Here is a 24,897-nt window from a genome sequence, read left to right on the forward strand (position 1 = left end):
TCAGCACCTGGACTCTCCTACCATGAAGCCATTCTGTTATAATAGGTGCCGCAAGCAGTTTTGCATTGTTTTGATTAAATATGCAAGACCTTCCCTTAAAAAGACACCATTTGGATGGGAGTATATCTTGCTCTAAAGCCTGTATAACCTGTGACTCTTCAGCATTGACGGTGCCATTCCTGATGTGCAAGCTGCAGATCCACAGGCATTAATGCAACCTCTAAGGCTGATAACAAGCTGGCTGGTCTCGCTTCTTTTGGCTGGTACAGTGAACTGGGTTCACAGACAGTGATTTGTGTTTGTGAACCCTTGCAGTGATTTCCATGATGGGATCATGCCTGTTTTTAATTCATTGCTGGCTGAGTGTTTGAAGATCAAAAGCATCCTCGTACTGTACCTCGCACAGAGAGATTTCTCCTGATTCTCAAAATGTTTGATGATATTATTGACTGTAGCTGAAGACATATTCAAAGTATTAACAGTTTTAAATGGAGTAACATTATTCTGAAATTGCTTGGAGAAGTATTTTGTTTTCCAGATTAGTGAACCTCTGCCTCTCTAAGGCGCTCTTTTTATACCCAATCATGTTGCTGACCTGCTGCCAACAAATCTGATTAGTTGTAAAACATTTTTAGTACCACTTACTTGTCCCAGTCTTTTAATGTCCCAGTCCCAATCTTTGAAATCTTTTGCCTCCATAAAATACAATAAGCTAACATTTTCAGTAAAAAAGGAGAAGTTTAAAAATGTCTCAGTTTAAACTTTTGATGACATGTTTTGCATGTTCTATGAACGGGTAGGTTTATGACATTTGGCGATCACTGCATTCTGTTTACATTTACATTTTACACAGCATATCAACTATTTTTTGGAAATGGGGTCACATATTGGATATAAATAAAGTATCTAAAAGAACAGAGAAAAGGTGAATTTCAGACTAATGGGGCTCGTGTTTTATGTCAGCAGGGTATCCACAGAGGGCCAGAGGGAAAACAACGGGACTGTGGGAAAGACTGGATGAGAAAAGAGTGTAAATGGGAGATGTGGTCAGAGATAAAAACAAGACCTGCAAGTGCGTTGTGAGTCACTGTATCCAAAGAGATACAGTGACTCAGAAAGTATCACATGTACACAAAGACACAATAACATATGGACATGTGAGGAAGGGAAAAAAACATGGGAGTGGTTCTGTGAAGCCCGTAAATGCACACAGTGTTTAAAGGTACAGTTTAATTTCACAAGATTTGTTCTTGAAAAGTCACATTTTTGGGGAATTTGACTTCTTTACACCAGGACAGTGGATTTTAAATCAAACCATCAAGATATGAGAGACATTTCCAGTTCTGGCACTGTTTAGCAATTACAGCCCAAGTTTTCAAAAGTAATCCAGCAAACTAGTATAATGTTAAAGATAATGATTGCTTTTAACACTTGGATGACAATAAATATGCAATCAGTGACCTTTAAAGTCTAGAACCCACTGTGACGTTGTCTTTTGCAGCATTTGGCTGAATCTGAGCAGGAGTTCATCCTGCTACTTCCATCAGCAGTCACATCATCATATAAACACTAGTGACCCGGTTCCCCTTGCAGCCATACGTGACCATGCCACAACATCGCCTCCACCATGACAGATAACGTGCTATGCTTCAGATGATCAAGTGTCTTCTTTGCTTCTCCATATTCTTCTCCTCCCATCATTCTGGTAAAAGTGAACCTTGTGTGGTTTTCAGAACGGTGCCGGCTCTTTTAGACGTTTTCTGGCAAAGTCTACTCTGGCCTTCCTGGTTTTCAGTGTGATCACAGATTAGAAGCTGATTCTGTGTTTATATTTAAGAAGGCGTCTCTTGATTGAAGACTTTGATGAATACCTCCTCGGTACTGTTTTTGACTTGTTTAGTTGTTGTGAAGGACTTTTCTGAACCAAGGACATAATTATACTGTAGTTGACGTTGGTCATCTTCTGTGGTTTCTCAGGTCTTTCAGTGTTACTAAGCTGGTCAATCCATTCATTATTTTAAAAATTGGTCCAGATTACTGATTTTGCAACTACTAAAGTTTCTCATTTTTTGAGGTTATCCAGTCAAACAATCTCCAGTCTTTCCGCCTTCTTCATCACCACATCTTGGTAATTCAGAGAACCAGTGAACTAGTTCAATACTTGGAATCAGCTTCAGATCTTTTAACTGCCATTGTCATAGGACAATGAAGGAACAGGTTTTACTCAGGCATGTAACTGCTTGTCAGTACACTGTCCACATTTAAGCCTCTGGAAACAGGTGACTTTGTATCACATGAATATGCAGAAAGACTTCAAGCAATACCTTTCTTTGAACCCCTTGAATTAAAACTGAAAGTCTACTTCTACTTATTTACGCGGTTATTATGCGAGTCTTTATGTAATGCAGCATTGTACAAATATCTACAGGCCTAACTGTAGATGGTTGTGTGTGAGTGAATGCGTAAAATGAATCATCCAGATTTATTTTCTCAGCTGACTTTGGCTTATACATGACGCAGTTACTGCTGCAGTAAATGAAAATGATCAAATTATATCAAATTATAATGAAACAAGGTCTTCAACTTTACAAAAAAAGAATACAAGTAAAGAAATATATAGATATATCTATATATATCTGAATATTATTGGAGTGAACACATGTCGATCCTGAGATTAGGCCTTACTTGTGCTTGCTTTTTCCTCCCTTCTCATCTTTGAAACTCTCACAATAACAAACTGGAATCATGTGTTGTATATTCATGTGTTTACATATTTCCTACATGCCAAACAACTCAGGCTAAAGGAACATTTGCTTTAGTGCAAAGTATGCCAGGAATCTGGTCTCAACCATTCAAATGGTGCTGCAGCCAGTAAATTCTGAGTTGGAAATGCTTAACCTTGTAAAGCGATGTCGTTTCAAATGAGAGCTTACAGAAAGAGAGTCGTACAGTAAAGAAAAAGGACATGAAGAAAAGAACAGATCAGTGCTGCTATTCAAATATGTACATTTTTCAGCTAAAAGAAAAGTATGGTTTGTAAAAGCCTCACATTTATGAGCCATAGCAACAATAATCACATCTATTAATGGCATCAGTACACTGTTGGAGGCTGACATGCACACTGGGGTGTGTCCGTGTATACAGGTTCACGCCTGGATTTCTGCCCGCATTTTCAGAAACGCTTTATACTACGTTTTCTCTCTTTTTTTAAAAACCCCACTGCTGTGCTAAACTGCTGTGTGTGAACAGCAAGTGAAGAGTGCCAAACAGACGGGAGAGATATTTTACATATTAGAACAATACATTAAAAACATACATAAATGGACCATATAGTGGAAAACCAGGTCTAAGGTAAATGAGTAAAGATCCAAGTGTTAATGGTGTTTTAGCTGTTCAGCAGATATCCATCCACTTGTGTTAAACACCTAGGGCCTGATCAATAAATTTGTAGTGTAAGTCAACGTGTGCATGTTACTTTATACTGGTTGTTGTTCTCCATCCTCCACAATACTACTGAATTATAGAGGAAGGATAACATTCTCTGTTGCCTGGCAGAGATGTCATTGGCCAGTGGTGATGTCAAAGAGAGATAATAGCACATCTAGGCCTATGAAGCAAATCATCCAAACCTAAGAGACACTAAAGTGATGCGGTACTGCTTGGAAAATGTGCCTTAAATATTTCAGTAGGATAATTAAGGCAATATAAGGAATCTGAGCACAAAGATGGGCAGACAACAGTTTGCATAACCAAAAACAGTTCATCAACTCTCAGCTAAAAAGCAATGATCCATTTTAAATTGTATCTATACCTTAAAGGAAGTATAAGGAAGGAAGTGTAGAAAGAGAGCAGCATTGCTAGCCAAAAAGAAAGATGTTCTCCCAACACCTATGAGCTGTTCTGATAACTTACGACAGCGGTCCCCAACCTTTTTTGCGCCACAGATCGGTTTATGTCCAACAATACTTTCACGGACCAGCCTTTACGGTGACACGGATGAATACAACTTAATAAAACCAGTACCGGTACCCAAAACAAAATGGAGATTTATTCATAACACACAGAAAAAGACCCAGGGAAACAGAGTCAATGATAAAAAGGATGAAAAAATAACGCTAAAACTCCTGAAAACCATGAATTTCACACCCGAGCCTCAAGTCTCCCACCCCGGTACCGGTCCATGGCCCAGGGACCGCTGACTTACGACACACTGTTCCTGTTCAAGTATATAATGAGTAACAAGTGAGGAGGAGAGTGTGTGTATCCCTATGAAGGTGAAAGTTTTAATATGTCCCGAGTTTGTAGTTGTAGTCACATGCTTATATATGCATTTGCACTCATAGACATAATCAGTCAACTGGGAGTCCATATACTGCCTTACCTTTCTTTAAGGAAGTCTACCACTCGTTTGAAGTCGTCAATGCAATATTCTCTCTTCATATCCATCAGTACGCTATCAGAGGCTGACTGCACGGGAACGTGGAGGAAGGCATAGACGCGTGGATGATTCAAAATCTTGGCCATCTCCTAATGACACAAATGGGAAAACATTAAGGAGGTAACATTATTATAACATGCTGATTTTTGAATGTTTCATTTGTAAGTGTGACTCTATTAGTGATTGTGGATATGCTATAACACAGCAGTGGATTTCTAACAAGTTGGGATACACACAGAACAGGTCACCATTCTCTCACAGCGCTAACAAAGAAAGCGAGCTCACGTCCACACCTCCGCATCGCCAATTAACCCATCATGCAGCTACACGAACATACAAACTTCACAGAACATAATGTCCATTAATTATTGATTTCATGACACAGATCAACACCTTAAAAACTAAAACGTGCAAAAGGAGAAAAACAGGAAATGTGAAGGCTCACTGAAGCTTCTGGTGAATGATAGCCGCTGGCTTTGAATAAAATAAAAGTGCCATTAACATTCCTGTCTCTTCCTGCACTCTTTTCACTCCTGCACTCCTTTCAGAGCTTCTACAATACACAGCTTACATCCTATATTTATTTATTTTTTTTGTATTTTTCCTTTTCATATCGGAAATTTAAAGTCCTAAGAGTCAAGGTTGCTCCAGTAGGGCTTCTTTATGTCTGGAAAGTCAAGAGCTTTTACTGAAGAATGCAGGTCCTATTTTCAGATCAAAGCAGATTCAGAAGATTCTTCATTTGATTTTATTTCAATAAAAACCCTCTATCCGACAAATCAAAAGAATATTTCAGCCAATACACAAGGCTAAGTCCACAATCTTATATGAGAAATGGTGGGGAAAAAAATTTAATTGGGGGGAAAACACCCAAAAGAGTACTTTGGGTGTCAAATAATTTTGCTAAGCTAAATTAAAACCATTGTTTCTGTGCACAAACATGTATTTACATGAATTTGAAAAAGTGAATTCACCAGGAGCAACACTCAAGTATAACATGCACCCCAACTCTAATACTTTTAAGAACACTGCAGTTAAATGCACTACAGTAATTAGGGGACTTTGCAAGGTTTTTTTTCTTCTTTTCTTCTCACTTTTAATTTCCTCAGTAATAGAACTGGAGAGAACACAGATGTCAGATTTTTCTGATGGACATAATCAGGATGCTATCATCACCATGCTAATCACCATAAGAAGGCGAAAAAGAAAAGGAGAGGGGAGGAAGAAATGATTTAATGATTTCCTACAAGAACGTACTGATTGCAGTCCGTCTTCTCAATTAAGATCTATTGTAGAATGTGCTCGCCTTCTTACGCAGACATTAAAGCATATGTGTGCATGAACACACACGGGCACAGCTCAGTATCAGCACCACGGGGGGTTGACCGCTGCAAGCTCCAAATTAGAAAGAATTAATTTGGTTGGAAAATGGAGCTTGATTGGTGACAGAAATCAGGCTACTGCATGTATCTGTAAGTGGGTGAGTTAGTGTGTAAAAGAAAAACCATGAAAAAGAACATGCATTTATGTGTTTTTAAATGTATTATGAACCAGAGTAAATAGCAGAGTGATGGATTCATAGTGCCTCTATTTCTAAGTGTAGATGCTTTATTGTGTATACTTCAAATTTCTGCTGTGAAGCTATTTTAGAGTCCACAACCATCAATGGCACCAGAAGAAAGAAGCAAAAACTACATGCAAAGCCTAAAAAAAGGGATATTCCACATAAAATGTGATGAATTAATTTTGTACTACAATAATAAAATATACTTCAAATGGTAAGGTTCTGTTGTTGTAATAGATTTTAAATACTAATGTAGACGTACTACTATTGCAACAATGTATCTACATGGAAAACGTGGGCCTTTCTAAAGTGTAACCTTTTACCTCTGACTGTCTCTTCTATTATTAAGTTACAATCCTCTAATGTGGTTTTCCTGGCAAGTAGAAGTGACCTATAAGATCTAATGATGGCTAGCAGGGAGAGGGTATTTATTAATGCACACTTGTGTGCTTTGAAGAAATATATGTGTAGTAATGAGTTTCTTTTGAATCAGAATAAAAAAAACTTTAATAACCACTAAGGAAATTAGCAATTATTAAAGGGTTATAGCTGCTCCAAGACAATAACGGTAACAGACTGAACTAATTAAATAATACAATATATTACAAAGTTTGCAAAATATATACAAATAACTCTAACCTGTAAAACCTTGTCATTTGTTATTTTACTGTAGAGCATGTGTAAAAGGGTGTAGCTACTGCAGTGTGTACTGTGCATTAGATGGAGGAGCTGTAAAGGGAGATGATGAGATGAAAAGTCGCACTACATTCAGTCTTCATGCCTACTATCTATCCCGGAGCTTCCCCTAAATTAACAGTATTGCCAATTACCAAAATCACTCTTTATGTCTCTGTAATGATTAGTTCACCAGTATGTAAAACACTTTAATCAAAATTATATGTTTTAATGTTGAAATATAATTATTGTTTCTATGCACGAATTTTCAAATTTGCTGTTCTACAAAAAGTAGTTGGAAAAAAATGTTAAGAACATTATTATTTTTGGATTAAGATGCCAAATTATTCTTATTTAATTGCATTCCTGAACAGGAAAACAGTTGTTTTAATGGCTGAGCGTTATGCTTGATTAATTTCTGACTTTTCAGAGGAATCTAGGATGTCGGCTGAAATGCGGGTATGAAAATGTGAATTTGGCTCGTGTTTTTATGGCAGTTAGTTAAGTACGTTTGTTAAGAGTATGCGTATATGTATGTAGCTGGGTGTCAACACAGTTTCAGGAGACTTCCCTCACATGGATCATTTGTCATGCACTTGACTGTATAATAGAGATCTGCAAATGATGTTGCAAATCCCAGAAGACTTGAGGATCTTTAATATTTCACAGCTACCAATACTAAATGTCAAAGTGTAAATGATGCTGTGTAAAAAATGGTTTTTAAAAAACAATATGATATTCAATAACTACGTGCTGCCTTGATATTGATCATCTTTAGAGTTGTGATAGTTTTCAGATCAAAGCAAAGCTTTGTTTTCTTTATGCAGGAATATTGCAGTTCAAGTCTGTACTGAAGTTTTTATACCTCACTCCCTGTAGAAGTGACACACTCCTAATTTGCATGTTGGCTTCATTTGTCGACACACCATTTCAACGTGGCTTTAATTGCTTCTACCATGGCGATGATGTTGTCTTCCAAAAGGTTTGCTTTTCTCTTAATATTCCCGACTACACCCTCATTTATCCTGGTGTCATGTGAGGGTAAAAAGGATGTGCCATTAACTTTAGTTTGAGATTTATCAATCACATATGCTCAAGTTACAATCTGGGATCCTTCAAATGTGCCCAAGCAAGGTTTTATGATCAGTCAACTGTAAGCTTTTTTGTGTATTTATATATTTATAAATCAGCCTTGACCAATACCGTTTTTGTTCTTTAACCCAACAGGTCTTCATCTGCAAAAAAACAGTCTTTTCATCTCTGGTTGATCAGCGCAAATAGACACACGAACACAGAAAATATCGAGTTAAGCGAATTAGCTCAAAGGATCTGATATCGCCCCCCCTCAAATCAGATCTCACTTAAAAGAAAAGAAAAGAAAACATATGTGGGGGGAGAGGTGATGAAAGTCAATTTAGCTCCAAGCAGCCTCAGCACGTGACTACAGACGTTTCACAACAATTTCCCAGAAAATATGCTTACTCTAAACTTTGTGCTTTTCCGTTTCTTTTGTTTGTGTATCTTTTTCCTCATCCTTTTCATCATTCACTCTCCCTTCTTTTTTGTGTTTGGCGCTTAAAACACGTGATAGTCATGTTTTGAATACTGCGGGTTTCAAAAATGAATGTTTCTTACTTTCTCTCTAAGCAGACTGCTGAAAGTCAGGGTCAACTTTGAATCAAGTCATCTCTGTATAGCTTGTGACTGCAAATATGTTATTAATCAAGCACATCGCACAAAAATGAAATAAATTCTAAACTCTGCAACCCAAAAGAAATCGACCTTAACTTTCCAAGTGAAATTCGGTTGAATTTAAACATTTGAGAAAAACATACATGGTCAAACGGGCCAAAGGGGATCAGTTCAATGTAATTTGGTCTCCTCGGGGCAGCGGGATGTTGTATGCGTTATTCATTGCACAGCTTAGAGGAGACACAAAGAGTCAGATGTGTTTAACCGTGAGTGTTTTTTAGGGAGCACTAACTGAACGCGTCCTACACATATTCAAAAATGAGAGCTTACTTATTCACTAATAGCAACATTATGTTTGACACTTCGGAAAATAACAGTAACACTTTAAGACTCACTCAAACACAGTTCAAACTACACAAAAAATTCTCAATGTTGTTGTTCAGAAATAAAGAAGCACCGACTCACAAGCATAAAGCCAGAAGAAAAATGAAAAATGGCCAATGAAGAGACAAAATCTTCTACAGTTATCTTTGCAGCAAAAAAGTTCAAGTAATAAATGTGAAAAAATACATGCTTTACTTGTTATTTGTGCCGTCTTATCATTTGAAATTGGACAGAATCCTTTAAAACTCAAAGCTTTGAAAGATGAAATCAATTCATACATTCAGATTACCTGGACCTCTAAAAACACATATCTTTTAATATCATGTGTCACCCAGTGAAGTCTGTAGAGAAATCTTTTCCCAGGACAAGTCAGTATTTGTGTGTACATGACCAAGCACAACCACACTTCAGAAAGTGAAATAGACATTTTAAACACTTCAAGCTGTGCTTGATTTTCCTTGGCATCTATACCAAGCTTGCTGCACACCTCTTAGAATGAAATGCATTGCACGGTTAAAGGTGAATTGGGTGTATGTGTAGAATTTGTCATGTGCAAGTGTTTTCTGTGACTGTGACAAACTTTGTTTTTAAGGGGACATGCACAACAAGTCACTCAAAAATACAACTAAACTACAGTCTAAAGGCGCAACAGAGGCACATCCGAATAGCTTTGCTGTGAGCTTTCATTTGGTTTAGTTCCTCACACAAAATGCTACATTAGGCCTCTAATGTGAAGAGGCTCCCAAAGGCTTCATTAAAATGAAAATGGATTGAGAGGGTGTTTCTATACAGCTGCCCTTGAGCCCGGGCAAGAGACGGTTGTGGCTGTGTTTCTGTGAACGGGTGTCTAGTGTATAATCATTAGTGTATGTATGGGACAGACCTTTTGCTGTGCTACAGCTATTTGGTAGTTTATCAGGGCACACAGGGGAATGCTTCTGATAAGTGATAAAAGTGGGAGGGAAAAAAATAAAAATAAAAAGCAACCAAATAAAATGAAATATGAACTAAAATTACCATATTTTTCGGACCATAAGGGATTATAAGGGGCGATCGTGGCTCACGGTTTGGGAGTTCGTCTTGTAATCGGAAGGTTGCCGGTTCGAGCCCCGGCTCGGACAGTCTCGGTCGTTGTGTCCTTGGGCAAGACACTTCACCTACCCCCTACTGGTGATGGCCAGAGGGGCCGATGGCGCGATATGGCAGCCTCGCTTCTGTCAGTCTACCCCAGGGCAGCTGTGGCTACAACTGTAGCTGCCTCCACCAGTGTGTGAATGTGAGAGTGAATGAATAGTGGAATTGTAAAGCGCTTTGAGGGGCTCGAAAAGTGCTATACAAATGCAATCCATTATTACTATTTAAGCGAAACAAAACAGCCAGATAAGTCAAACTTTACTCAACTCATTCTTCTTGCTTCCTCCACTTTCGTACCATCGATCCATTAATGTTGAATTCTCTCGCAGCTGCTCTGTTCACATGTTGTTGCAGTATATTATTGACTAACCTCTGATTGTGGATGGATTATCTCAGTTGTTCTCCTGACTGAAGTTTGGTCTGTTTACAGCAGCCTGTCACGTTAACTTCTATCGGAAAAAACTTAGCATTCATCCTCCAGCTTTACTGTGTTTTTGTTATGCTAACATAGCTGTGTCGCTAGCGATCACATAACACATCATTACGGTAGCCGTAATGCTCCGACAATCCATCAAGCGGTGCGGCTTCGTAGCTTGCCGAAGTCGCACTAAAACATTTTTTTTGACCGATTTTTTAGCGCCGTGTTCCACATAAAATCAGTTTGAGGTCAGTAAGCACAACCAGAATTAATACATAAGGCGCACTGTCGATTTTGGAGAAAATTAAAGGATTTTAAGTGCACCTTATAGTACGGACAACACGGTAAGTGCAATGAGGAGTGAAAGAAGCCATTTACGTCCACTGTGAGCGACCATCTTTGAACAGAGGCGTTGGTTTACGACACCAACTGTCTGCCATCTATAATCCAGTTTTGAGTTCCCTTCCCAGACGCCTTAATGCCCACTCACATCCTGGGCCATCTGACCTCAGGAAATCACATGATAGGGTGGGGCCAGGTTTCATAATGAGCTCACCCAAAACCCTGGCTGATTGTGACCCACACCCATTTTCACACCTCGGCTCATGTGATTAGATAGAGGATCATCAGGGGGTCCTTTGTCCGTCTTTGGGGGGGAAACTCCCACTGTGTTTAAATCTGGGACTCCCCACCAGTTGACCCCTTTAGAACTGAAGAAGCTTCTCGGATGAGAGGTGAAACGTCTTCAAGCAACTCCTTGAAGCTCCTTAGACTACGATGACCTGGATGACTGAGAACCTTCACAGATACGGTAAGTGCAATGTGACACAGCATAAGAAAACCACACAAAAGTCCAAAATTTTTGTTTTTACTTTATGTTTCCTTAAACTTTCAAAAGTTCGAGATGAACATATAAACACACGTGCAATCAATCTGTAGTTTGATTGGGTTTTTTTTTTCAACTTGATGTCAGACTGTGTCCTCTCTTTGAATTACTGTTGTTAGTAACAATGTATATAGATAAACAGAGACTTGTAGCATGTTCGTGAATAACATCTCATGTGAAAAAACTCCACTGGGTTATCAAGAAACTGTTGATCGATCACAATCCACACGGCATTATCACCAAAGGCCAAAGTTGGAAAATTCACTGGCATCACTAAGGGAGCAGATTTCACTGGTTGACTACCTACACGGAGACTATTTTCACACCTCATTTGCCATTTCTAGTATAGATTATTATAAATCGCCCACACATAAAGGCTCACAGAAACACATCCACACTTATCTGCACACACACACACACACACACACACACACACACACACACACACACACACACACACACACACACACAGAGTGGTCAGATGTGGCTGTACTGTGGACAGACGGACAGATTCAGAGATGGGTAGATGGGGAAAAAGATGCTACACTCCAAAATATAAAAACTGAAGAGGGGGGGGGAAATGAGGAGAGAGAAAAACAAAAAGTGGCACTGTAGAGATATTTTTACGTGAAGCTACTCAAGCACTGATAGCACAATGCAATCAACTAAAATGTCAGGGAGAAGTGGCCCGTGAGAGCAGATTGGGCCTTTAACTGCTCCAATCAGCAAATGGTTCTACTGGCCTGTCTACATCTGTCAAGAAAAACAGGCTGCACATAGGAAGAAATTGTGTGCTCTTGTGTGACAAAAGGAGACAGTGCAGACGCGTTGATCTGTGAGTATTTGTGAGAGAGGGTGATCTTTAAAGGGGTAGTGGAGAAGTTACTTGGCCTTTTCAGCTTCAATCACAGCCATTCGGTATGATGCCATTATATAAGTACTAGCGTTCTTCAAAAGAAGAGACAGCAGGACATCATTCAGCCTTTAAGATGAACGATAAAAATACTCTGGAGACTCGGCCTTCTTCATCGCCACGCCACTGACGTGATTACCATCATCACGACTTCAATTGGAGAAAATAGACAAAAGAGGTTATGGATGAGTAATTAGGAGAAGAAAAAACTAAAAGCAAAAGGTGAAGGGAAAAAGATTAAAAGCGTCAAAAGGAGAAAATGAAGAGCTATACTGAAAAAGAAGGAGCTGCAAGAGGAAGCAAAGAAAGAAGGAAAAACTGAGGAAGGAAGCTCGCAAAGACTTTCAAAAGACTTTTTTCTTAATGACTGTCAGTACGCCCTTATTTATGAGTAGGACTGCAAAAAAGGGGAAAAAAGGACAGTGTGGAAAGGGTAGCAGACAAGAGGGGGGGAAAGGATGGATACGAAAGGGTACATAGGGAACAAGAGCAACACAAGACAATGATAAGTTAAAGAAGACCATCTTTCCTTATGTAGGTTAATTGGGTGAGGAATTAAAGCAAAAAATATATAATTCAATCCAACACATGGACATTAACAATAAAAAGGGCTGCTAGCATATGAAATTATTCTTAATACACACACACACACACACACACACACACACACACACCAAGTGACTGTGTCTTCCAAGTGTGTTTCTAATTATCAGTTAATTGTTATTCCCTATCATTAGGAGGGTGGGTTTTTAATTGTAATGTAGCCAAGCAGAAAGCCTACCTATACATGTGGGGGACAATTAGCCACCTCCATTAACCCCTGGTTAATTACAACCTCTATAGCTGCTTCCCACAGCACTTTTCCCACTGCTTTTTACCCCTCGTCTCTATCCCCAGGCCTTCATCCCCTTACTTTTTTACATTTCTGCCCTCATTTCATTAATCAGTGATCCCAATCATCTTTGATTGTTTGATTCAAAGTATCTGTTATGAATTTATTTTTTAAAGAAAAAAGGAAGAAAAAAAAAGTTCTGTCATTTGCTTTTTCAAGGTTACCATTACCCAGTTCATCCTCTATTTCATCCACTGACATGTTTCTCCTCTCCTTTTTCAAACCAACTGTTTTTAATCAGGGCTGAAATTATGAATGCAAACAGGCAACCAGAGCAAGAATAATAGGACTGAAAAATAAGCCAGAAATTAAATCTATCAAGGTCAGCAATCACGTTTAATATAACATTAAAATATTAACTAGAATTTGTACAAAAGGTCCCACTTCCTTGAGTTTTATCCCTGTCATTGAAGCAAAAGTTCACGTGTGATTTTATTCCCAGCAGAACATTGCTTAATAAGAATTGTGACATTGTGTAGGAAGTGTTCAAACACCTCAGTTTTAAGGAAAGAGAGGTTTTCCGATCATTAACTCATTGTCCCAGTAAAGGATTTTAAGAGTGCAGTACATTACCTTCTATCATGTTTTGCAGATAATTTGTACAAAAATCACAATGTGACCAAAACAGAACAAACCAAGAAAAACAAGGAAGTTGCTTTTCAATCTAAGTGGCTGAAAAGTAACTTCCTTTGAGATAAAGTAATCAATAAATAAAGATTAAAAGACTCAAGTCGCAAAAGAGCTGTCAAAAGCAGGCCACAGAGGATGAGCGGTGTATCTATAGCACTTCTCAGGAGCCTTAACACGGGCAAACACTTACGGTGGGTTAAGATAGACCTGCAACGTACAGTAGAGGAGCAGATGAACAGGAAGGAAGATGCAAAATATCAATTTATCAAACACATACTGACAATGATGTCTCAAGTCACACCTACTATGCTGGATCAACACCATGGTAGGCGATGAAGTGAACTAGCACAGCACAAGCATGACACTCATCGTCGCAACACGATGCTCACCATTATGCTATCTGCTTATTATATCGATATTTTGATGGCTGTAAGGTAGGTTTAGATGTTTCAAAAGAATGAAGCATCCATGCATGTTTAGATCATATGACTAAAAGCAAACGATGTCACACCCTTTCTTGCACTACTTTATAGCAGGTTTGCACAGACCATCAGTTTTCTTGGTGTTTCATCACATACTCAGTCCAAATGTATCCAGTTTTTATATTCTTCTCATTACCAACAATGCAAGATTTAGGTTTAACAAAATATTCTATTTCCCAGAAAATCTTGACACCACCAGCTGCCATATAGCAGTGAAAAAGTCCGACTGAATAACAGCTCGCTCCCCTAGCTGAGACTTTCTTAATGACCTGACTGCAGGACCTCGGGGTAAAAATGCAACACGCTTTACCTTCTCTCACAAAATTGAAACAGGGAGCTGATAACAGTTGTTAAACGCACTCATCTGGCAAATTATAACTTCAACCCTTTTCCATTATTGGTTTATTTTCAGAGTGATGGCACAGTGATGATCTGTCAATGGTGATCTGTCAATGTCAAAAGGCAACTTGCTCTTTTTCACATTTCTCTGGCAATGACATAAAAAAGAGCAGACTACAAATCCCCACAGCAGCAAATTTTACAGGAATACCAAATGAAGTAGAGAAAGTCTTAATTGATGGAAAAACCCTGATGTAAATTTACACGTCTAACTTTAATTAACCAATTAATAATCTAATTAACTATTTCACAGACTCCTGAAGTTTGCTAGAGAGTGAATAATAATGAAATAATTGAAAAGAAAATGAACTGGTTGCAACAAACAATGGACCAGGAAACAACATGTTGGCATGTGTCATCTATCCAGATAATCTGAACAATGGAAGGACTTTTTTTTTTAAAAACACACATTGCAATCCTTTGCACTCAATACATGAATATGTTATTTAAAAAGAGGCACGACTGTCAGTTCATGAAAACCGATAGAATAAAATAATGTGTTGTGTCTCCAACACAAGTTAATTTTTTTAAAAAAGGGGGTAAGGCAGAAAAAGATTTAAATGGCAGAAAATTCATGTCTCACAGACATGCAAATACACAAAGAAGTCAGGGCTAGAGATCGAGAGAGAAAATAGAGAGGGGTAACAATGCCCATTGTTCCATTAGAAAAGACAATAATGATTGATAAAATGAGGTTACTAAAGAGGACACAATGGTCCTTAATTGACTCATTAGGGAAAGAAGAGAATGAACTAATCAGCAGAGAATGAGTGCTGCAGCTAAACTGCTTGGTAAGCAAAACAGAAAGGCTTTTACTTTATTAAATCTAGGCAAAGCAATATTGTTTGTTCACAGAAAGAGCCCGTCAGGAGAAAAACAAAGCAGGTAAAAAGGAAGTGTGTGGAGTGTCTCGGTGTTTTACTTTTATTAATACCGATGCATTATTATATTTGATAGGACTCGTGGGTGAAATTGGGGAGGTGCTTGTGTGTACTGCGCATACCTCTAGGTGTTCCAGGATATATGGTGGATTCGTCATCCCCAGCCTTAGCATGGCACCTTCGGGAATCTCCTCCACCAGTCTCCACAGCAGCGTGGGCAGGTCTGTCCCTATGTCTCTACCGTAAGCACCGGTGTCCTCACTGGTCAACCAGATCTCGCACACTCCCTCTACAAAGGCACGCACATATAAACATGCTCATTAACCATAGTAAATTCATTAATTCATATGAAGTAACAGCCACCAATAACCACCATCAATAATCAAAGCAGGCTGCGTATTAGTTCCCAAGTGGGAACAGTTTACAGTGACTGTGGGTACTGTTGTACTTAAGGGAATCTCATGTTAACATTTCACTAATTTGATTAAAAATAACCTTACCTACTGAAGGTAATGAATGAAAAACATGTAGGCTGAAACCTGAGGGAGATATTTGACTGTTAAATTAACTGAATCAAGCATTCCACTTTAGAGTTAATGTTTAGCTTGTGTGTGCGTGTGTTAAAATATCTTTTTCCTATTTAACGACTTAGTTAAAATTATCCATGCTGCTTGTGCTAGGAGGATTTCGCTCTCCTCCACCACGTATTATCCAAAGTTGATTTTAGCGCTACATATTTGAAACTTTCAAAACTTTGGCTAATTTGAGGTCAGAAGTTTGCTGATAGCATTCTGCAAACTGCTTCACGGTCCTATTTTTGACATCCATACAGCCCGTTATGGCTGTCTGCTTAAAATAAGTCCAATTAACAATTACCGTCTGTGCTCCTGACTAATGAGTAACACCTGAAAAAGCTTTAAAATGCCCTTCGTAAAACTCTCTCCTGCTCTCGTAGCTATAATTCTCTGCGGGAGTCTCCTCACATCACATTATTTTCTTCTTCTTTAAGCAACTGTCAGAATAAACGTAAAAGTTGGTTTTTACTCTGTTTTACTTCCTTCTTCATCTGTTATTAGAAATACTAATGTAAATAGTTATGACAGCCAAGCTCAAGCTCCAAAGGTTCCATGTCATTATCTCACCTTCTCTCAGGTATCATTATTTCACTGCCACTCTGAAGCTTTTGTTGTCATTGCTTATATATGCCAGGTCTTTGATAGAAACCCCATTTATGACAGTCACTGACAAGTATTAAAAATACCAGTGTTGTAAACATGGATTGCAGGAATGTGAAGGTCAAATTCAGCAAGAGGGGGTGATCAACTGGCTTCATGCTAAATTAGAGCAACGCTCAGCGCTAGAGCTTAATGAGTGTCATTTGACTGCAGGTCCGGAAATGGCTGAGTGTCTGTTTAAGCTATGTGTTAAGACATATTATATCACACAGGCACACATAAACACATTTGCACTTGCAGGGGGACAAGTATTAGGAACACACACGCAAATGCACACAACCATCATTATCATTAGCTGTGCAGAGACAGACAGAAAGATGCATGTGGTCATACCGTTTGGCTAATTGGACAGTGTGTGTGTATGTGTGTGTGTATAGAGGTGAGCATGGGCCAGATAGATTAAAAATGATGACGGTGTAATTGTCTGGAGTCGAATTAAAGCATTTCCAGAGCTCATCGTCGACATTAAGAAGCACTAATGATTTCTGTCGCCAGCCGCGTCTAAAATCGCAATCAAATGCATCCATCAATCACACATGCTTAAATCACATCAGGCCAGCATGCACACTGTATAAGAATATATCAAGATAGCTTCAGTGTGCAATTAATCCGATGCATATTTCACCTTCGGACAATATTTAATAATAACCTAGTTCATTAAACTCCCTATCATTATTTAATTCATTCAATTTATTATGCTTAGAAAGTACGTTTTTAAGCAACGTGTCTCCTCACAGGCATAAGACCTTCCCGTCTGCTGCTGGCCACCAGACATCTTCAAACCACCCCAGAGGTTGAGCATATCTCATATAGACGTGTTATCTTCTAATATTAATTTGTAATGGTGTTTATTTACTGCAGTATTTACTGTATTTATTTAATTTGTCACATTCCCATCTTTTAAAGGTAAAGAAAAGCATTGATAGCAATTCCATGGACAGCTCAAATCAGCTTGTTTAGGCTCAGTAATACCAATGTCACTACCAAGTCAAGGACCTTGACTGCATCATCTACATACCAGTAATGACCAAAACCAGCACAATAACACTGTCCTTTTCAGCTTAACTGTTGCAGAAAGACACTGACCAAATGATGGCCTCATTCACAGCCAAACGTACTTTGAAATGACCTCTGAGCTAAATTGCTTCCTTCCAAAACAACATTCTTGTGATTCCAGTCCAATAATGCTGTACAAATAGTAAGCATATATATTGTTTGCTGTGAAATATTTCTGAATCCCCTGTTAATTATGTTTTGAGCAGGGTGATGCTTTGCAAAAGTCTCTTATGTTTACTCAAGGCCACAGCCATGCACAGATCTCCAGCTCAACTCAATAACCTACCCAGTAATTTGCCCTTTTGGCTTGCTTCTCGGTTCTTTTGTGTCAGGTGTGCCAACGGTGTTATTGTTGGCCAAATACAGAGAGGAGGCAGCTATTAGGAAATGCCTGCCCTTCTGTATCTGGTCTTATACAAGCTGCACATCTGCTTCCTCTGCTTTTGTTTACGTGTAGTGACGAGAGGTCACAGTGGTAAAGGGCTGACAATTGTCTCCTGTCAAGATGGTGCAAAAAAGTCACGATGTCTGTCAGGAGACATTTGTGAACCTAATAGCACATTAGCCATTGCTTTTCATAATGTACTTGAAAATAATTTATATACAGTACGCCTAATTGCCATGATTATATTATCTGGCTGCGAGTGGTTTTACTTCAATAAATACTTTCTGGTAAGTAGAAAGTATGTACACTGCTGAATGGTTTAGGAAATACTGTTCTGAGCACATTTTGGCCTCTGATACCATTGAGAAATATGAATATTGATCATGTACTATCATTGTTTTATTTTTATTTTTTTTAAATATGGGAAGATGAATCCCATGCAACAAAGTCAGGAGGGACACATTTCCACTGTGCTTTGGCCTGTGTGTGTTGACATTACACATTAACATTTGACCCAAGTCCTTTTTCCAACCACTTTATGATGTAGTTTGATGTCAGAGCAGTTCCAAACACGGGTGGGTTTTCCTAAACGCTATTAACATTCACTTCATCCTGACAAAGCATAGCACAGACAGGGGAGTGAAAAAGCATGTCAGGATTTTAAAAAGTCCTGATATGCAAAACAAAATCAAACAAAGGTAAAACAAAACACTCAGTGAGATAGATCTGCACTTATGACCGCATTCCCAAACCTACAAGCTGAGAGAGAAAGCTTGACCACAGAGGAAACAGTTGCACGCATGTCCAAGTTCCATTCGTCTTTGTCCAAGAACAACACCATCAGTGCGCCTGAATAAACCATACAAAACCATCATCACACCCGGTCTCGGTCAAATACTTGTTTGCTGTGTCTGGGTTTGCTTTTATGGACAAGTTTTCATTTTAGACTAAATGTAATGAGGACATTTCTATACTTGCAATTATATTTTGGCTCTTATCCTCACAATATGAAAGGTGCTTTCTAGACACAGATTCTTCCCCATTAATCTGACAGCACCTCATAGTGTCAGCTGTATGCCTGAATGCAGCACTTGTTCAACTTTTTCATTAAAGTCAAAATGGACATCTTGCAATGGTACGGTGCTACGGTCTAGGACCGTACCATGTTGCATCTTTCAACATGGTACGGTCTGCAGGCACTCTGTAACAAGTATTTGCCCCCTTCCTAATTTCCTAGTGTTTTGCTTATTTCTCACGCTTACGTGTTTCAGATCATCAAAAAAATGTTAATATCAGACAAAAATAACCAAAGTAAATAGAAAACGCAGTTTTTAAATGATGATTTCATTGATTAAGGGGGAACAGTTATCCAAACCGCACTGGTCCTGTGTGAAAAAGTAATTGCCCCTCTTGTTAAATCATGAATTAACTAATTTTTTGGGAAAGTTGAGCTCAGTTTCACTAAACACACTCAGGCCTAATTACTGGCAGACCTGATGAATCAAGAAATCACTTAAATAGAACCTGTCTGACAAAGTAAAGCAGGCTAAATGATCCCAAAAAGTAACAAAGTCACTGAAATATCAGTCTGGAAAGGTTAACAAAGCAATTTCTATTTATTTTCTTTGGGACTCCAGTGAACCACAGTGAGATTCATTATACAAAAATGGAGAAAACTTGGAACAGTAGTGAAGATTCCCACGAGTGACCGGCTGACAAAAATTAGAAAAAAGAGCATATTGATGAGTCGTCCAAGAGGTCAAAAAAGAACCAAGAACAACTTTAAAGAACCACAGGCTTCACATGTCTCAGTTAAGGTCAGAGTTCATGATTCAACAATGAGAAAGAGACTGGGCAAAAATGGCATCCATGTTTCAAGGAGAAAACCACTGCTGTCCAAAAGGAACACAAAGGCTCATCTCATATTTGCCAGAAAAACATCTTGATGATCCCCCCTAAGATATCTGGAAATATATTCTGTGGACTGACGAGACAAAACTTTTTGGTTTGAGTGGCGTTACATTTGGCATGAAAGTAACACAGAAATGGAACATCATACCAACAGTAAAATGGTGGTGGTAGTGTGGTGGTCTAGGGCTGTTTTGCTATCTCATGACCTGGAAGACTAAACAGAACAATGAATTCTGATCTCTACCAAAACATCCTGAAGGAGAATATCTGGCCATCTGTTCGTGACCTCAAGTTAACATGCACTTTGGTTCTGCAGCAGCACAATGATCCAAAACACACCAGAAAGTCCACCCCTGAATGGTTTAAGAAAAAAACGAATGAAGACTTTGGAGTGGCCTAGTCAAAGCCCTGACTTGAGTCTGATTGACATGCTGTTGCATGACCTTAAACAAGCTGGAGGGTTTCACAGCATTAACAATGTGGCTAAATTACAAAAATTCTTCAAAGATGAGTGGGCCAAAAATCCTCCACAGGGTTGTAAAAGACTCATGGCCAGTTATCACAGTTGTTGCTACTAAGGGTGGCCCAACCAGTTATTAGGATTAGGGAGCAATCACTTTTCCACACAGGGTCATGTAGGTTTGGATTTTTTTCCACTTAATCATAAACACCTTCATTTAATTATTTCCATGACAGGCCTGTTTCTGTTCAGCTTCCATACTTTTTAGAAGTACATGTAATAGTCATGTTGTCATGTAAGACGTATATGTAATAATCAAAGAGGCTGGATGCTTTCCAGTGTGTCCACACTGTAATGTAAAATTACTAGTATTTCCAAACAGAATAAACTATAACACAATTACATATCTGCTATATTTACAATCAAAATAACACAGAAATGATGAAGAAATTTCATTTATTCCTATTGTAAGGTTAAAACTGTTGTATTTTTTGCAAAAATATGTTATAGTTAATAGGTATTATCTGAATACTAATTTTGAAAATATGTACATAAGCACACTTCCTTTCCAAAACAAAAACATAATGATACAAACAATGATGCAAATCTGAACATGTTTAGATTTTCTTGCATTGTTACGGTTGAAGCAGTGGTCAAATGACACTGATTAAACACTTTTGACTAATTAACACTGTGAAAACTGGAAAATAGCATCAAACTGTCCAAGCGTAAAAAATGTGTTATTCTAAGCAAAAAGGAGTTTTCTATCCCTCAAGCTGTTTATAGGACATAGCTGATTAACTGAAGGTTATTAAATTGGCAATCCAAAGCCCTCTAAAGCAATCTACAGGAACTCTCCCCTGTTTCCAAAGCACTTTAATGAAGATGAAAAGTGACCAACAAATAGACAATTTAAAAAGAAAAACAAAACAGTTCAGGCATGATTCATTCAAGATAGTCTGACTAAAATCAGCAAAAGTATTGTTGAGGAAAAGATATCAAGTGGTGGCCTCAGAAACACAAGATTTTATCAGTGAGAGCCTGTTTGACCAACTACACCCTGGGATACTTACACTGACCCAACTACACAGTCACCAAGGGGAAGAGTTACCCAAGAGCATAATGAACTCGAACCTTACAAGAACTTGAAAACCGAATCACAGGCATGTCACCTCAACCCACTTTTGTTGTGGAAAAATTCAACTTTAATGATACATTTAAACACTGAAATATGTAAGTACTCCTAACATCACGAGAACCTCTGCAGGACTTTGTCACATCATGCTGGAATATTGCATAGTTATTGCATGGTTGTAGGTCTAGTATGCCAGTTTGACTGATACCAAGGTACTCCAATAAACTGAGTTATATATATATATATATATATGAATGATCATCCACCAGTCCAGTCAATTCAGAATCAGAATCATCAGAATCAGAATACTTTATTGATCCCTGGGGGAAATTATTTTTTGTTACAGTGCTCCATTTTAAACCAACATTAAGACAAGACAGACAATACACTAACTAAGAATAGTACAATATATACATATATATACATACATACATACATAAGTCACTCATAAATAAATAGTTGGAAAAGAAACATGTGTAGTTGTAGCAGCAAACAGTGTGTTAAATGGATGCGTTGTACAGGGAGATGGCCACAGGCAGGAATGATTTCCTGTGTCGTTCAGTGGTGCTTTTCGGTAATCTCAGTCTCTCACTGAACGAGCTCCTGTGACTGACCAACATGTCATGGAGTGGGTGGGAGGTGTTATCCAACATTGTCTTTATCTTGGACAGCATCCGCCTCTCCGACACCACCTTGAGGGAGTCCAGCTCCATCCCCACAACATTGCTGGCCTTACGGATTAGTTTATTAAGTCTGTTGGCATCTGCGACCCTCAGCCTGCTCCCCCAGCATGCAACAGCATAGAGGATCGCACTGGCCACAACAGACTCATAGAAAATCCTCAGCATTTTCTGGCAGATGTTGAAGGACCTCAGTCGCCTCAAAAAATAGAGACGACTCTGGCCCTTCCTGTAAAGTGCTGTGGTGTTTTTAGCCCAGTCCAGTTTATTGTCAATGTGTACTCCAAGGTATTTATAGTCCTCCACAATGTCAACACTGACCCCCTGAATTGAAACAGGGGTCAAGTGTTTCCTGGTCTTCCTGAAGTCCACGATCAGTTCCTTGGTCTTTGCCACGTTGAGCTGCAGATGATTCTGCTCACACCACGTGACAAAGGAGTCGACCACAGCCCGGTACTCTGTCTCATCATCCCTGCTGATGCATCCAACCACCGCAGAGTCATCAGAAAACTTCTGAAGATGGCATGTCTCTGTGCAGTGGCTGAAGTCTGTGGTGTAGAGGGTGAAGAGGAAGGGGGAGAGGACAGTCCCCTGTGGTGCCCCTGTGTTGCTGATCACCTTGTCAGACACACACTGTGGGAGACGTACATATTGTGGTCTTCCTGTCAGGTAATCAACAATCCAGGACACCAGAGAAGCATCCACCTGCATCGCTGCTAACTTATCACCCAGGAGGGTCGGCCTGATGGTGTTGAAAGCACTGGAAAAGTCAAAAAACATGACCCTCACAGTGCTCGCCGGCTGGTCCAGATGGGTGTAGACACGATTGAGCAGGTAGATGATGGCGTCCTCTGTTCCGAGACGAGGCTGATAAGCGAACTGAAGGGGATCCAGGTGTGGTCTTACTATGGGTCGCAGCTGGTCCAGGATGAGCCTTTCCAGGGTCTTCATGATGTGGGAGGTCAATGCCACGGGCCTGTAATCCTGGGGGCCACTGGGACGTGGCGTCTTTGGTACAGGGACGAGGCATGATGTCTTCCACATCACCGGGACCCTCTGCAGACTCAGACTCAGCATAAACAGTTTATGAAAGACTCCACACAGCTGGGGGGCACAGGTCTTGAGGACAAGGGGACTCACTCCGTCTGGTCCAGCAGACTTGCCTGAGTGAAGTCTCCTCATTTGCATCTCAACCTGGTATTGAGTGAAGGTGATGGGTGGGGGAGGGGTGTCAGGAATCTCACAGGAGGCAACATGTGAAGAGAGAGGCTGGCACAGTGGTGTGGTTCTGGATTCCAGGCTGACTACAGGTGAGGTTGTGGGGGTAGGAGCAGACACTGTGGTGTCGAATCTATTGAAAAACAGATTCAACTCATTGGCTCTATTCTCACCTCCCTCAGCTCCCCTGCTGTTGGTTGGCCTGAATCCAGTGATGGTCTTCATGCCCCTCCACACCTCTCTCATGCTGTTCTGCTGGAGTTTCCACTCCAGCTTCCTCCTGTAATTGTCCTTAGCCTCTCTGATCTTGTCCTTTAGTAACACCTGGATCTTCCTCACCTCCTCTTTGTTGCCCCCTCTGAAAGCCCTCTTCTTGTTGTTGAGGAGGGCTTTGATGTCCTTAGTCACCCACGGCTTGTTATTTGGGTAACAATGAACAGTCTGAGCTGGAACAATGGAGTCGGTGCAGAAAGTTATGTAGTCTGTGATACACTCAGTAAGCCCATTGATGTCCTCGGCGTGAGGCTCACAGAGTGTTTCCCAGTCGGTCACCTCGAAACAGCCCTGTAGTTCTGCTAAGGCCTCCTCTGACCACCTCCTGACAGTCCTGGTGGTCACAGGTTCCCTCCTCACAATTGGCACATAGCGGGGGGTGAGATGAATCAGGTTATGATCTGACCTACCAAGTGGGGGGAGGGAGGAGGAGCTGTATGCATCCTTGACGTTAGCATACAGTAAGTCTAAAGTTTTCTCTCCCCTGGTGGGACAGTCCACATATTGTTTGAATGTTGGTAGTGTATTGTCCAGTGATACATGGTTGAAGTCACCCGAGATCACAATAAAGGCACTCGGGTGCTGAGTCTGTAGCCGAGCTATGGCAGAGTGGATAGTGTCACATGCAGCTGTGGGGTTAGCAGAGGGGGGTACATAAACAGCCACCAAGATGACGTGAGAGAATTCCCTGGGTAAATAATACGGCCTGAGTCCAACAGCACACAGTTCAGTGTCCGGGCAACAAATCCTTTCTTTGATTGTTATGTTGGCAGGGTTACACCACCGGTTATTAACTAAAACAGCAAGCCCACCTCCTTTCCGCTTACCGCTAGCGATGCTGTCCCTGTCCGCCCGAACAGTGTGGAAGCCTTCCACGGAAGCATTCTCATCGGGAATGTCCTGGTGCAGCCATGATTCGGTGAAACACATCAGGCTACACTCTCGGTATTCCCTCTGACTCCGTACCAGTGCTGAGAGCTCGTCGATTTTAATTGCCAACGATCGCACATTACCCATCACGATAGACGGCAGACACGGTTTAAACCTCCTCCTCGCTTCGAGCCTCCGCTGTCTCACCGTCACCTTTTTTCTTCTCTTCTGTCCTTGACCTCTGCATCCCCGATGTGTTTTCCTCCAAATTTCAGCTGGTACTTCT

At 39.9% G+C, this 24,897-nt stretch overlaps 1 protein-coding gene across 1 annotated transcript in view; it reads right to left on the reverse strand.

Moving 5' to 3' along the window:
* cdkal1 (CDK5 regulatory subunit associated protein 1-like 1) overlaps nt 1–24,897 on the reverse strand; it is a 260,633-nt gene that overhangs the window by 95,441 nt on the left and 140,295 nt on the right. The window contains exons 9-10 of the mRNA XM_085366272.1: nt 15,511–15,677; nt 4,382–4,527 (exon numbers count right to left, since the gene is read on the reverse strand). Coding sequence (XP_085222398.1) covers nt 4,382–4,527; nt 15,511–15,677 — 313 coding nt within the window. The remainder of the gene's footprint in view (nt 1–4,381; nt 4,528–15,510; nt 15,678–24,897) is intronic.

This window comes from Diplotaxodon limnothrissa, linkage group LG11 (genome assembly GCF_057381915.1).
Source record: "Diplotaxodon limnothrissa isolate DT_005_m linkage group LG11, D_limnothrissa_male_GT1.1, whole genome shotgun sequence".
NCBI lineage: Eukaryota > Metazoa > Chordata > Actinopteri > Cichliformes > Cichlidae > Diplotaxodon > Diplotaxodon limnothrissa.